Source organism: Anoplophora glabripennis, unplaced genomic scaffold (genome assembly GCF_000390285.2).
Source record: "Anoplophora glabripennis isolate ALB-LARVAE unplaced genomic scaffold, Agla_2.0 scaffold434, whole genome shotgun sequence".
Classification (NCBI taxonomy): Eukaryota; Metazoa; Arthropoda; class Insecta; order Coleoptera; family Cerambycidae; genus Anoplophora; species Anoplophora glabripennis.
The window spans coordinates 26,907-42,417 of NW_019416535.1; the positions used below are offsets into that span (position 1 = coordinate 26,907).

Here is a 15,511-nt window from a genome sequence, read left to right on the forward strand (position 1 = left end):
ACAATCACTTGCAGTGTCTGCGTCGTTAGCCATGAAAATAGAGCAATCATATTTAGATTCTGTTTTTACCCTCAAAGACGGCAACATTTTTGACATTAGAGCTATGTTAAAAATTGTATTATTATTTTATTGCCAATATTCAGTTGCAAACTTACAGTATGTTCATAATTAACCACAAAAATAGGGCCAAAGAGGGCGGTGATAACATTTTATACATTAGGGCGATATTATATAATTTATTATTTAATTTTTTTTTGTTTACACCTGTATAGCAAATAGGCAACCAACAATACATTTTTATAGATTTTATTACACAGTTTGTCTAAATATGAATTAATGCACAAATAACAGATTTTCCCCCATTTTAACCCTTTCGCTGCACAATACGTCTGAACGTAGCTACCGCGCCGTGCGCGAAAGTTTACCGCATGCGAGTATATTCGTCTGCCGCAGTTAGACTTTGTTTTTACATTATGTTGTGTTAAATTAGATTAAAATATATTTAAAGGTTTTAAAATAATTGTAATAGTATAGTTATTAATATTTTATTATAAAGCATCCATCACTACACTCCTCAATCTCAAACTCGTCGCCGCTATCGCTCCTCGCTAAAATTTCTTCCAGTTCTTTGTCCGTCCGTCTTTTCTAGATATTTTTATGATTTTACTTTAAATAAAATACAATATATCGACAGCCGTACTAAATAGAAACTTAAAAAGAGATGAACAATCTTGGCATTATTACTAGTACCTCCTTCCATAAAAATCATTGCCACAATCGCTATAAGTTCCGCCCGCAAAAATTTCCAGTACCAATTGCAACAATCAACTCACTAATGCGCATGGTCACGAATATATATTCGGTTTGAGCAGCCTGATCCAATTTAACTATTCAAGCGAATTAATTCGTCAGGAGCAGTTTGAGTCCTATAAATTTTTAGCGAATAATCTCGTCTGGAGCAGGGAAAGGGAAAGGGGAAAGACACAGTTTTTTTATAAAATGGAGTTAGTTTGAAACTCAAATTACTTTTTGTTGTAAAGAAATTTGTAATTTGCCGCTTTTAAACAAGCAATATCGTAAATTAGAAATTACCTTACACCAAAAAGTAATTTGAATTTCAAACTAAGTCCATTATAGAAAATTTGCGTTAGAATGGAGGAAAGTCTGTTATTTGTGCATTATTTGTGTGTGGGTCGGTCGATAGCCACACGGTTTAAGGCGTCAGTACTAAAATCGATGTGTGCTAATTCTGCCCGGGATAGATTCCCACGGCCAGTAGACCGTAGATGAGCTATGCTTGTACGGAGGATTAGCACCCTCTGTGCAGGTATGGTAGCGTGAAAGAATGTTGGTTTGGGTCAATGTGAGAGATTGACACCGGTTGGCATTTGACCACCCCCCTAATTAATGAGGTTTTCCAGGTTTCCCTCATTCCTTCACTGAATGGTGGTTAGGGCCTACCAACATAAGTCGTTCCTGGGCGCAAATGCGGCCTGCTGAATAATAATATGCCGCCTCCTCTCCCGCACAAGTCTCCGACTTCTGGGCTAATTCTCGTGGTTAGAATGAGGGGTAGAAATATTATTATTCATATTTAGACAAAATGTGTAATAAAATCTATAAAAATGTATTGTTGGTTGCCTATTTGCTATGGGCTCTCTTAATAATTTGTATTAACACTCAGTGGTCCAAAATTGACAAATGTTAAATTTGAATGGGTTTAAATTTTACAATTTTTACAAAACTGTTTCAGAAACACCCCATATATTTTCAAAGAACTCAAACTGGAAGTACCATAAAAGACATGTATGACATAAGGTATGTATGACATAAATTTAGAATCAAACTGTTTTTACTAAATTAGTTAAAAATTCTGCCTTTTCCAAAACAGTAATAATTAGATATAATTTCGTTTAATAAAATGAAAAACAGTATAATGAAAAACTATATTTAATAAATAAAAAAAATAATCTATAAGATATGCTTAAAAAATAATGTACTTTTTAATCTTCTGTAGAAATTGTTTCCGGTACTGTGTGTACTATGACTTTTCTCCTAGCATCATAAACAAAGTCATTCGACTCAAATATTTTGCTTTGGTAGAACGGCTTAAGGTCGTGAATATCGATTTGCTTGGCCTGGAAAACGTCAAAATAAATTTCATAAAAGTACATTCTATCCAAAAAGTATCCAGAATTTGTCAATAATAATATATTTGTGGGTACACATGTCTGCAAGTGACCTATTTTAAGTATTACGTAAAAAGCGCCAGCTTGACACTGCCCGGACCGGTCTACCCCGTTGCAAGCAACAAGAAACAATGTGCAACGAGGGATATGGTTCCCGGAAGAGGACCACGGCAGATTGGCGCCAAGGACCAGATACTTATACCTGCGAGCGACTCCACACCAGACGAGTCTCCAGCGAATGCTTGCCCCGACAACACTTCTTTTTCACTAACGTTGTTTTCAATAAAAAAATATTTGCAGGGGGATGTGTGCGTACACATGTCTGCAAGTGACCCATTTTAAGTATTACACCAAGAGCGCCAGCCTGACGCCGCACGGACCGATTTACCCGTTGCAAGCGACAAGAAACAATGTGCAACAAGGGATATGGTTCCTGGAAGAGGACCACGGCAGATTGGCACCAAGGAAAAGATACTTATACCTGCGAGCGTCTCCACACCAGACAACTCTCCAGCGAACGCTAGTCCCGACAACACTTGTTTTTACTAACGTTGTTTTCAATAAAAATATTTGTAGGAGGGTGTGTGGGTACCCATGTCTGCAAGTGACCCATTTTAAGTATTACATCAAGAGCGCCCTCCTGACGCCGCCCGGACCGGTTTACCCGTTGCAAGCGACAAGAAACAACATGCAACACAGAATATGGTTCCCGGAAGAGGACCACAGCAGATTGGCGCCAAGGACCAGATACTTATACCTGTGAGTGACTCCACACCAGACGACTCTCCAGCGAACGCTCGCCCCGACAACACTTCTTTTTCACTAACGTTGTTTTGAATAAAAATACTTGCAGGGTGGTGTGTGGGTACACATGTCTGCAAGTGACCCATTTTAAGTATTACGTCAAGAGTGCCAGCCTGATGCCGGACCGGTTTACCAGTTACTACTGACAAGAAACAATGTGCAACGAGAGATATGATTCCCGGAAGAGGACCATGGCAGATTGGCGCCACGGACCAGATACTTATACCTGCGAGCGACTCCACACCAGACAATCATCTTTGACCATATTTGAATGCTTTGTACTATTCGTGTGCTTGAGATTTCGATAAAAGTGAACATAAAATATTCGCGTCAGAGTAGAGTACAGTGCTATCAACCTTGCATCAAACAAGAAATTTAAATCTACTTTATGCAAAATTTTTAAATGACAAATTCCAGATACTTTTATGATAGAATGCTTATATGCGAACAGACTTACCTTATCGAGAAGATCCTTCTCGTCGATCTCTATAGTGAGTGCTTCCATTTCTGAGGTACTTCTCTGGAACGACAGTTGATCTTGAGCTAACTGCCTCAAGATATATAACAGGAGCTCACTGTGGTCCTTTTTGAATGTGAGATATTGTCGGAACACCTGCTTCATCGTCTTCATGACGCTATATTTCTGGGTCTCCACGAAGCTCTCCAGCATCATTCTTATAGCCATGTTCAAGTCGTCTTCTTGAACGTACTCCCTTAAATGCATTCTTGCATGAGCCTCGCTCATGCGGATTATGCTCTCGATGTAACGGACCGTTATAGGAAGACTGCCGGTGGCCTACGAAATATAAATATACAGGGTGTCCCGTAAGTATGTGTATAACGGAAGACATGTTCCTGGATGCAAATAGACCGACTCAGACAATAATAATTCAAAATTATATGAAATCACTTCCTAAGGCTGTTAATAACAAAGTCGCTGAAAAATTTTGGAATTTTTATTCTTTTTGGAGTATGGGTTCTTGCTTTCAATTGACACATATCGGTGTCATACAGAGTGATTTTTAAAACTTACAACTGTTACAAAATTGATATTGGGTGAAAATATTCATATATGTACATAAACATTTTTTCCATTCATTAAATAATGACAAATATTTTTAAAGTTTTTTGGTCTGTTGTACAATTTTTACTAACAGTTTAAGTAAGAGGAGCACCCTCTATGCCCGAAATGTGGCGAAGGGGAGGACACCCCTGTCCACCTTCTGGGACAGTGTGCAGCCTTTGGGAGAATAAGACAAAGTCTTTGGTGCTGAAGATCTGCAAGGGGTTGAGGTGAGAGACCTTCCATGGACCAAAATCCTGGCGTTCATCAGGGCATCGGGTAGGTTCGAAGAGGGTCAGAGGCAGAGAGTGGTTAGGTGATGGGACGGCCGGGTAGGCAAAAAGGGCCCACAGAGAAACAACTGTTACATAGAACAAAAGAATGATGTAAAGAGGAATTACGATGTTAGACTGAGATAGAAGATATTAGAAATAAATTGTATGAGAATTTTCCAACTCTTTGGAGTAAATAATCTCAATGTTAGAGTTTTGAGAAAACAAAAAAATAAAATAAATTAAAATGAAAAGCGAAGGTGACACAGACTTACAAAGATCCCGCAGTCCGTGCTTTGATGGATTTCTTAAAGATAGAGAACGATCAGGTGTCTCTTGGATAAGTCTATGCACATATAAAAAAACATAAAACACATCACAGAAATGAGACAACTCCCAAATCCAAAGCCAAAGGCTGTGCAGAAGGGGGCTACACTTGAAAAAACGCGGACAAACACCCATTATCCATCGACATTGCCAGTGCCGACACCGGGGATCAAACCCGGACCAGATATAGGAAGCCTGACCGAGAAATGCTTGCCACCCCACTCTCGACCGACTGCGCTACCGTGGCGATAATATAGTTAATTAAGTGTGTATATAAAAATAATTATTATTTGTAGAGTGGAAAGCGCGCACTATCATTCGGTATACTTTTGCGGATGAATTATCCGGAGCCGAAAATCGGCGTTGTCCGTGTCACCAGTAAAAAAACGCGCAAGAAAAACAAGATAAAATAAAAATTATATTTTAAGTGAGTAGGTAGGCGACCTAATTCACACTTTTATTCGAACAGTTAAACTTAATTTTTTAAAACAAAACATTTACAGAACAGAGATAGAAGATGTTTAATAGAGTAAGAACAGTTTTGTAGGAAAAAAGAATGACATTTTGGAGGGAAAACGATATGAGAGAGAAATAGCAATATGTCAGAATGAGATATAAGTAATGTTCCCTCTAATTTTTTCGCTGGCTGTGCGGTACAAAAGTAAATGGGAGCAGAAATGTACGTATATAAAATTGGGGGATGGGGGTCCCTGTGTCTTTGTTTGAAGTCAAAATTTTTTTTTAATAAATACTCTTGAAAATTACCTACATTTTAATAACACACAAACGAGAAGGGATCTTTACATTATCGTTAATTTTTTTTTGTGAAATTTGGATTTTTGCCATTTTTAGATGCCATTATTTCATGGCTAGAAATTGGCCTCAATGATTTGGGATCGAGGGGGATTATCCCTCTTTATCCTGCCTCATCTCGTGTAGGCCTGGACAGCCTTCGTATGTGGGCCCCATCCGTCGTCTAGCCCGACCGCAAATGCGGCCGGTGTAGGCGCTTTGTGGGACCTCCTTTTGTCCTGGCTGGGCCCCGCCGGCTAGGGCCCTTTCTTCTGGCGCTCTTCATGCTTCGCCGGCTCGTCTGTTTATGTTTATGTGTGGTATGGTTGGGTAGGGTAGTGCGGCTATGCAGCCTGGCATGCGCTTTGCTAAGGAGGCCCTTAGGCTAGCGCGGGAGGGGAGGGGTAAGGAGGGTATGTTTTTTTTTAGATGCAATCCTTTTATAAAATGAAATTTAACAAAATGGTGAACAAGCACATTGTGCGCAGAATACAAAAATAGCTGTGCAACATTCGAAAAATTAGAGGGTGGCCGCGCATCCGCGCAGCTTAGAGGGAGATTTGGATATAAGGCGTTGGAAAGACAATGAAGATGTATCATGCTATCCTTTTTCCTTATGACAAGGAAACTGTACAGAAATACAAATACATTAACTCAGCGAAGTGGGTGTACATCAGCTAGCTATGTTGCTAGTAGGAATCTGACTTTATATCAGTCTCTTCTCAAGCATTACACCTTTGCAAAATCAAGAAATTGAATGGAATATGCTAAAACTGAGTCTGTTCTAAAAAGTATTAGTTACAATTTCCATCAATCATACTTTTAAAGCAGGAGTAAGTTTGTGAAAACTTGAAAACATGTTAGTAACTACAGATAAACTATAAAAGATTCTCTAAATAGCCCCCATTTTCTTATATACAAAAATTTGCTCTTCATTAAATGTTTACGTGGAGTCGTTCCATAGTTTCTGCATTATTAAAAAAATTAGTTTTCCCCATTTAATCTGGTTGAAAAATTAAATAAAATTTGATAAATTTTATCATAATAAATTCTCATAAAAAAATATTTTTTCATACCTAAACAATTCACTTGTTAGACAAAAAACTTCCAAACATCACATACCGTTGAAAAATGAACCAAAAAATGTTTATGGATAGATATTTCCACTTCCATACATCAAATTTCTAACAGTTGTAAATTTAAAGAATCACTCTGTCAAGGTACAAAGTATTATAGAATTCCCGAACTCTTCCAGGTTTTCCCCGACTTATAGAAAAAAATCCATGTCACTCATTTTTACATACTAATTGCTGTTTATGCAACTTTTTTTAGACTGGACTTCACAATCTTTTTTTTAACCCAAAGAACCTCTTATAAAAAGTTTCAAAACCACAATAATTTTCTCTTTCAAGAATCCACGGCTAGCTTTCACAAAATTTCCAGTTGCAAACATCAAATTCCCTGACTTTCATGATTACCTTTAAAATTGCCTGACTATTCCCTGTTTTCTATGAAGAATAACAAATTCCCTGACTTTTCCCGATATTCTCGGTTTTCTAGGCCTCTACGAACCTTGTCTGTATAACACCAAAATATGTCAACAGAAAGCAAATGCACCACACCTACACCCAAAAAATTATTAAAATCGGTTAATACTTATTAGAGTTATTTAGAAAATCAAAAATTTTCAGGGAATTTAACCCCATCCAGTGGCCAAACGAATTAATTTCAGATATATATGAATTAGTCTAGAATCTGTAGTCTTTCATCGTACATGTACTTGTAATGACACTTGGACACATAACAAATTAAATCTAATTCGATAGGTACCAATTTCTTTCTACTAATGCAATTTTTTACTCACCAGAGATTCCTGCCTCAACATACTGTAAATATTAGCTACTTTATCCTGATTTATGTTCTGTAATTTGGGATGAATATTCTCCCTGGCATAAACCAAATATTTCTTCAACATTTCCTGAGGAATTTGCAAGTCGTTTTCTACTACTTCCGGCACATCGGCATCCTTTTTGGAAGGGTGGTGGCGGATATGTGAACCGACAACAAACCTACCACAAATTTTCATTAAAACTGAGTCAACACATCCACTGATATTTTCTTAAAAATTAAAAGACGTGCAAAACCTCAGTTATTTGAGCCGTGGTTTTCCAAAGCTCGGATTATTCTCGAAACACGATTTTTTAAAACAATACGAAACATAATTCCAACAATTTTTATTCTATTCACTCCCAAATTTTGACCATATCTTTAAAATAACATTCGGAAGAGAAGTATGTATGGGATTTTCGATAAATTGATTTTAACATTATTCATTGACAAATGATTGCCTCTTTTTTTTTGACAAAAATTGAAATTTTTACTTCAAACGCTCACCAATCACACAAAAATTAATGTTTTCAAAATCCCCTAATTATTTCTATAACCATAGATTAAAGGAAATTTTTTCCATTTCCAGATTTGCATCAGTTACACTGTGTAACAATTTATGAATAACAACATTTAAAAGACATGATTAAAAACATCCTTGAATATTATTATACTCATTTCCCTTCATAAAAAAAAAAATCTCACCTGGCAAGATGCTGGTCTTGGATGGGATCCACTTCATCCCTCACAACACAGAGAATATCAAATCTCGATAAAATAGGATCGGACAGATTCACGTTTTCCGCAAACGTCATGCTAGCATCGTAACGACCACCAATGGGATTGGCAGCTGCGATCACTGAGCAACGTGCTTGTAGACTCGTCACAATACCAGCTTTTGAAATCGAGATAGATTGTTGCTCCATCGCCTCGTGAATTGAAGTCCTGTCTTGATCGTTCATCTATGATAAACTCGGTAAATTAACATAATTTTTAAAACTGGTGGTAATCACACTCCTACCTTATCAAATTCGTCTATTAAACAGACACCCTGATCTGCCAGAACTAAGGCGCCTGCTTCCAACGTCCATTCTCGGGTGGTAGGGTTTCTCCTAACGTACGCTGTTAAACCTACAGCACTGGCCCCCTGTCCAGTGGTGAATACCGCCCTGGGTGCAATTTTCTCAACAAATTTCAGAAACTGCGATTTTGCTGTACCGGGATCTCCGCAGATTAGGACATTTATATCACCTCTTAGTTTATGTTTCTGACCTAAAATAAACTTGCTCTTTAATTACTAGTCAACGGATAGTTTTCTCATTACAATTCATAATATAGCCAGAATAATGAACATGAAATTATGCCAATCAGAAATCTATTGCCCTTATGTATAATCCAAGCTTAACCAAACTGGACCAAGGATTTCTTCCTTAGTTGTAAGGATTTTTTTTTAATCAAAAATATCAAAATTCTTCTTATATGCTGCACATTTTCTTTTTTAAAATAATCAATACATATTATAACAAAGTCCTCCGCCGCGTCTGTCTGTCTGTTCGCGATAAACTCAAAAACTACTGCACCGATTTTCATGCTGTTTTCACCAATGGATAGAGTGGTTCTCGAGGAAGGTTTTAGTATATAATTTGTTAAGTTTTTGTATACATTAACGATATTTGTTGGAGGCGTCGGAAAAAAATAAGCCGTCTGGGAGCTTTCAACGAAAACGCTGCCTAAACCCTTTGAGATATATCAAAATAGTGTATGGTGGAATTGTGTATCTTATATAGGTCTACAGAAAAGTCCGCGATGGCATATGTCTATCTCTTAAGCCTAATATACTATATCCACTTTAATACTTTAAAAAATGGGCAATTATAAAGCGGTAATTGGAAAGCTATTTACACAAATACAGTATTAATCCTTATCATTTTAAATACGTCAGTTGGCTTGAGCATTTCATGAAGATTATTTTTTCACTTTACACCATGCAAATTAAATGAATACCTTAGGAGATATAGCAAAATCAAAATAATGCGCAACGAAATTAATTCGGACCCCCCCGAGCCGGGGGGGTCCGAAAGTTTATGTAGTGTATCAATGTATGGTGGAATTGTGTATCTTATATATGCCTATAGAAAAGTCCGCGATGGCATATGTCTATATGTTAAAGATAACATACTACCTATATCCATTTTAATACTTTAAAAAATTGGCAATTATAAAGCGGTAATGTAAAAGCTATTTACACAAATACAGTATTAATCCTTATCATTTTAAATAAGTTAGAGGCTTTAAGCATTTCATGCACATCATATAATTTAAATGAATATCTTAGGAGTAATCGCAAAAAAAATTACGGACGCTTGCATAAAATTCAAGCGCCTCGCTTCGCTTGATGCGATCGATGACCCTCCCCCGCACCGTCTTGCCTACTGTTTAGCTAATAAGCCGAGCGATAATACGCGCGTGATCCTTTAATAAACTGACTTGGAGCGAATGGAGGTGACTACTGACGACTGTGTTTTCTTTCTAGATGTTGTTGGAAAGTTATAATTGCTTCCATATTTTAAGGTCACATTTTTGTTTTGTATTTGTTGTCTTTAGGTAGTCGGAACATACATAGATACTTGTAAACATACTTTTATTTCATTGAGTTTTAATAATTTGTTTGTTTTTTTCTTATTGTGAATCATTTAAAACTTCATAAACGAATTTTTGTTTCGTGATTGTTTTCTTTAGGTAGTTAGATACCTAACTACTTACTTATTAATTAAAATTGATAGTCCTCAACATAGGTACTTTAATTTAATTCGTTTTGTTTTCACATTGTTTTAAATTTAAAGGTTTTGCATTTTTAGTTTTGAGTTCGTTTGTTGTCTTTAGGTATATAGATATATCGTGAATTATTTTAAAATTAATATTAGGGTTGCATTAGATGAAAGATTATTGATTTTTTGTTTGTTACGATTTAACTCAAAAACTACTCAACCAATTTTACCGAAAGCTACATCTCCTCGGAGTAACATAGGCTACGGGTTGCTAGTATATAATAAATACTGCACTCAAATATGTATTCTGAAATATACAGGGTGAATACAAAATGCGGATATAGCTGATGTCTTCTGAACTACTATTTATTTCTAAAAAGTGTTCAGAATGTTAAAGAAGTCCTTTAGCGATAATACTATGTCACAGCCACGAGTATATCAATGGTACAAATATTTTCAGGAAGGCCAAGAAGACATCGAAGAAGAGGCGACATCTGGTTAAACGTGAAGGTCCTTCTTACCATTTTCTTCAACTACAATGGAATAGTTCATGATGAAATTTTACTGCTCGGTTGTACCGGTAACAAGGAGTAACACCTACGAGTTTTGTGAAATTTGCGTGAGGCTATCAGGAGAAAAAGATAAAAACACAGGAAACAGCTCGTCGATTTTGCACCACGACAACGCTTATCCAACAGTACTTGGCGAAACCGTTGTGATGCCACAACCACCCTATTCTCCAGACATTACTCCTTTGACTTTTCCCTATTTTCCAAACTCAAAAGGGGACTAAATGGACGTTTTTCAACAATAGATGAGATAAAGGCAAAATCGCAAACCGTACTCAAGACGATACCTAAAGAGGCATTCAACCAGTGTTTCTCAAACTGGAATCTACGTTGACATAAGTGTATAATATCATGTGATAAAAATTGAAGATTAAATAAATCATTTTTGAGAACATTAGCAATTCCCATTACTTTTTGATCAAACCTCATATTTTTATAGGATGTAAAAAATACAATACATCCAATATGTGGTTAAAAGAAAAATTCCTTATATATTTATTATTTTACTGGAAAGAATTTTGTTATATTGGTTTATATGGGTAGGAAATAATTTTAAACAGTTTATTTTATTGCCATAACTTATACAAATTTTTTTAATCAAAGTTTTTTTATTCTGTTATTGCAAAACAAAGTTTACATTGCCATATAATTAAAATATTTTTTTATTCAAAATCGCAAAAAAATATATGGTGTTATAAAAGAAATTGAATCAGCTACTATGGTAAAGTAATGATCTGAAAATTGAACAGTGCTGTTAAATGGATAAAAAAAAATAAAACAAACATTTTAAACATTGATAATAGTCTAGTAGATATTAAGCAACAGTGAATCAGTGGTGGTTTGTGACATTGAGATCAAACAGTTTTAAATGAATCTAGAAATTTTTAGTTGCATTTGCAATATTACCGAAAAACTGAAAAAAATAGAAATATTAGGTCGGCTTGTGGACTTCTGCGAACATTAACGCACACCGTATATGTCCCAAAGAAGCTTCGTGGTTACGACAGCCTCGCGTGATGTACCCAAAACTGTTAAATACCTCCTTATTCCACACGCTCGACTTTACACCCACAATTAAACATGGCATACAGAAAAGTTTTTTAAATAAACACTTCCACACAACCACTTATACTCCAAATACCATTCATTCCTTAACTTCTGAATGTACACTTTGTCTTTTGTCTTCTCCCTTTTTTCCATATCGAGAGAAAGCACATGTTTCTCCCAATTTAAAAAATCCCTTTTATCCTCAATTTTCCATATGGAAAATGTCGTTTCCAATAAATTACATACTGGATCATACATAGGAAACATTTCTATAATTATTGATACAAAACAAATATTAACAAAGAACCGTTATAATCGTGCACTGGGCGATGTATCGTATAAACTGTTTAAAGGCAGGCGATGGGCGATGACAATGCTGCTTCAATTTGGCCGCCTCGCTGCCATGACAACCGCTGTAAATGTTACGAAGTGAAGCGAAATACAAATTGGTTTCAATCGCATCACTTGCTTATACTATACGTTGTAGTGAATTAAATATTCATGTAAATGAGATCGTTAGTGCATTTTTGAATATATAATTATAATATTTAGATATAGATTTTTCAGTATTCTGACTTCACAAATTTTTTTTAGACTAATTAGAAAATAATAATTTAAACAAACAACATACGACATATTGTTTAAGAGATTTTTTTTAAATAAACATGAAAGATGCATTTTTAAGAAAACTTAAGGCTTAAAATTTACTGTCTTACCTGGATTTTTTGGTTCTCCTCCGAACAATGCCAAAGCCAATGCTCTTTTGATAAAATCATGCCCATAAATAGACGGCGCTATCGAGGCGATAACCCTGTCCGCTATTCTGTGATCCTTGCTCATTTTGATAATAGCATTTATATCGTCATCTGTAAGAGACTGCACTATTTGTTTACAATCCTTTACAAGGAGATGATTTGCAAAGATGGCCGTGGAGAAAACTGGGAAGCCATTGTCGGTATTGAGGGAACCGTCGTAACTATTTGTGTAAATCCCTGTAACGTCCACTTCGTCTCCAGGTTTGCAACGGTCACACAGATCAGCCAGTAAAATGCAATCTTTGGAACGGGGCACTCTGCCGGCTGGTATGCGACCAGGAGATTCTTGGAGGGTGATTTTCTGGTAATTTCTGTAAAGAGTTTGCTCCATATTTATCTGAAATAAAATAGGGTTGATAATAAAATTAAATAAAATTAAAAGAAGCAATTTCTCTACCATAAATGGTCCATGGCTTTGACACTCTGGGCAAGCGCCAGGTTGGATTTCTGATTCCTGGCTTTGCATAAAAGGTCCCAATATACACCCACACTTATTACAATCAAACTTAACAATAGATAATTGTGGCAATACTCCAGTTGTGGCAGTTACAACCCCAAGAGTTCTTACCAGTTGATTCACATGTAAATTCCTATAAAATAATTAATAGTGCTGACCGAAATTAAATTTGAATTATGTTATTTTAAATACAACTGATATAGAAAAAGTGGTATCATACCTGAATGTACGAAGTTCCTCTATAAGAGGTAAATCAGATATCCTTACATGAATTTCGTTAGTAACTCTATCATAACTTGGATACATGGAGAGCACTATGTCTTTAGCCACTTCATCAAATATTTCCAACATTTGGAAAGGTGCTTCAGGCAGAAAATAAGCCAAAACATGTTCTTTTTTTGCAAGGTTTGGAAATTCTATAGTAAAACTAGACTGAAAAATAAACAATTAATCAACTGACCACGTCAAACATAAGAATTAATTTAAAGGTACATTACCTGATTATTTTCACACATTCTCCTAATTTTCTCTTTATAAACGTACTGTCCCTTGCTATTAACATAAGTACGTAAAAAGTTTTTAAATCTGTTAGCTATTTCCGTTCTAGGCCCCATCATTATCACCCACTCTTTAATAGTATACCCTTTGGTATCCTCGAGATTTTCAATGGATTCAATCATTTCCGTATCTTCGACTTCTCCAACAGCAGCTTTTTCAGCTATGCGTCTCTTACGTCGTGGATCTTCTTCATCATCACTTTGGTCATAAAATAATTCTCTATCATCTCTCCTAAGGATGCCCATCTCTCTGTCTCGCCGTCTCAGTTCTTCTTCAGCGGCTAAACGATCTCCAACGGACATTTGATCATATTCGTCATCGTCCACAATACGGTCATCGTATCGATCCAAGTGAGGCATAGGACGGTAGTCACTGTAAAAAGGAAACGTATCATATTATTACTTAATCTACTATAGAAATTAAAAAGTTAAAAAGGCCAAACAATTAGTCTCACTTTTCCATATTATCCCCAAATAATTCCTCGCCATCTTCCTCTTCCATATCTTGATCTACATCTCCTAAAAGTGCTCCTTCATCTTCAAAGGGCTCTAAATCCTGAGCTGGTGAGGACATATTAGACCTAGGAGTTGGCAGAGGGGAATCTTCTTCAGGCTATAATAATTTTGATTTTAAATTGAGTAGTAATTGTTTCCACAATATATTTAAAACAATAAACTTACCCTTTCAGACATTTTAACTTAAATTTTAAATATAATGAAATACTATTAAACAAGAAAGAATAAAATCGGCAATAAAATTACACACGAACAAAACTTGACATTTGGCGGGAAATAGTTTTTAACTTTTAAGTGTAACCTAACTTTTTTAAGTGATTAGTGGTCGCGTTCAAAAATACCGATACGTCATCTTTGAACTACTTGCTACTTTTCTTTTATTTCTAATTTCTATGCATTCAGAATAAAACATAGAACTATGAATTAGAGCAAGCACCGTGTGTTACAAAAGGTAGATCTGGAAGAGACAGACACCAATAGTTTAAGTACTCGTTTTCTCTCTCTAGTCGTTGTGGAGCAGTTGTGTTAGCCAATCATGTGCCTGTGCGGGAGAAAAAGAGAGTACTAGAAGTTAATCTTTCTCTCTCTGCCACTAGTCTACATTGTCACCGTAAGAGTGCTTCCTCCATATAGTATATGCTCTAACGTTCCCGAACAAATCGTTCCAAGTTCCAAAGGAAAGATTCGAAGATTCGAAGTAGTGATGGGCATAATCGACCAATTTTGTTAATCGAGTTATCGGTAATCGAGTACTTCTAATAATCGAGTGATCACTCGAGATACGAGATATTGGTCGTTTTCATCCCAGCGGCGCACGAATATGTTTGTATTAGTCATATATTACTTATAAGCGTAGCTAAAAAAAAAAAAAAGCTCACGCACTTCAAAACCCAACCACTTTTTCGTTTTATTCTAAAAAAAAGGTTACGCAATCAGTGACTATTTGCAGTATGCACTAACATTTTGAGGTGCAACCGTAGGGTAATAATCACTCGAGTGGTGGGAGTAAACATCTCGAGATATCTCGAGTGATCTCAATAATCGAGTACCACTCGATTTTTCACTCGAAATCTCCCATCACTAATTCGAAGGTTTCGATTCCTACGATGTTGGGCGTTGGGCCTACGATTATCTATTCTACAAAATACCCCCATCTGAGGACTATTTCGACATGAACGTCTTCTGGGAATGACTGGAATAAGAATTAGGTGGTACACGAAACAATTCCTATTCCATCCATGACACCGGTTTTGAAGATATTTGTTTATGAATACGAACCAGGGGGCCTTCGTTTTGGCCTATAATATGTAGTACCTATTACCAACTAATGTCAGTTCAGAGTAACTCTAAGTTAGGATTAGCTACTTTTAGCTACTATTTTTGCCAAATCGAAAGGCCCGAAAGAAAGAAATTGTGTAAAGTTGTATCACGCTAGTTAATTATCACTC

General features: G+C 36.1%; 1 protein-coding gene across 1 annotated transcript; it reads right to left on the reverse strand.

Moving 5' to 3' along the window:
• Nucleotides 1-1,930: 1,930 nt before the first annotated feature.
• On the reverse strand, nucleotides 1,931-14,323 carry LOC108910468 (DNA replication licensing factor Mcm2). Its single transcript, XM_018715067.1, has 11 exons — nucleotides 14,229-14,323; nucleotides 14,003-14,160; nucleotides 13,488-13,920; nucleotides 13,211-13,422; nucleotides 12,931-13,123; nucleotides 12,435-12,870; nucleotides 8,356-8,606; nucleotides 8,040-8,296; nucleotides 7,312-7,516; nucleotides 3,451-3,789; nucleotides 1,931-2,138 (listed from the first exon to the last, which is right to left on the reverse strand). The coding sequence occupies exons 1-11, from the start codon at nucleotides 14,238-14,240 to the stop codon at nucleotides 2,004-2,006; spliced, it is 2,631 nt and encodes an 876-aa protein (XP_018570583.1). The 5' UTR covers nucleotides 14,241-14,323; the 3' UTR covers nucleotides 1,931-2,003.
• Nucleotides 14,324-15,511: the final 1,188 nt, after the last annotated feature.

Bases quoted from the DNA above. Each gene is read 5' to 3' on its own strand.
- LOC108910468 (XM_018715067.1), bottom strand. The intron at 12,871-12,930 runs GTAGAGAAATTG...ATTTTATTTCAG, and splicing joins AAAGCCATGGACCATTTATG to ATAAATATGGAGCAAACTCT. The intron at 3,790-7,311 runs GTGAGTAAAAAA...TATATTTCGTAG, and splicing joins TGTTGAGGCAGGAATCTCTG to GCCACCGGCAGTCTTCCTAT.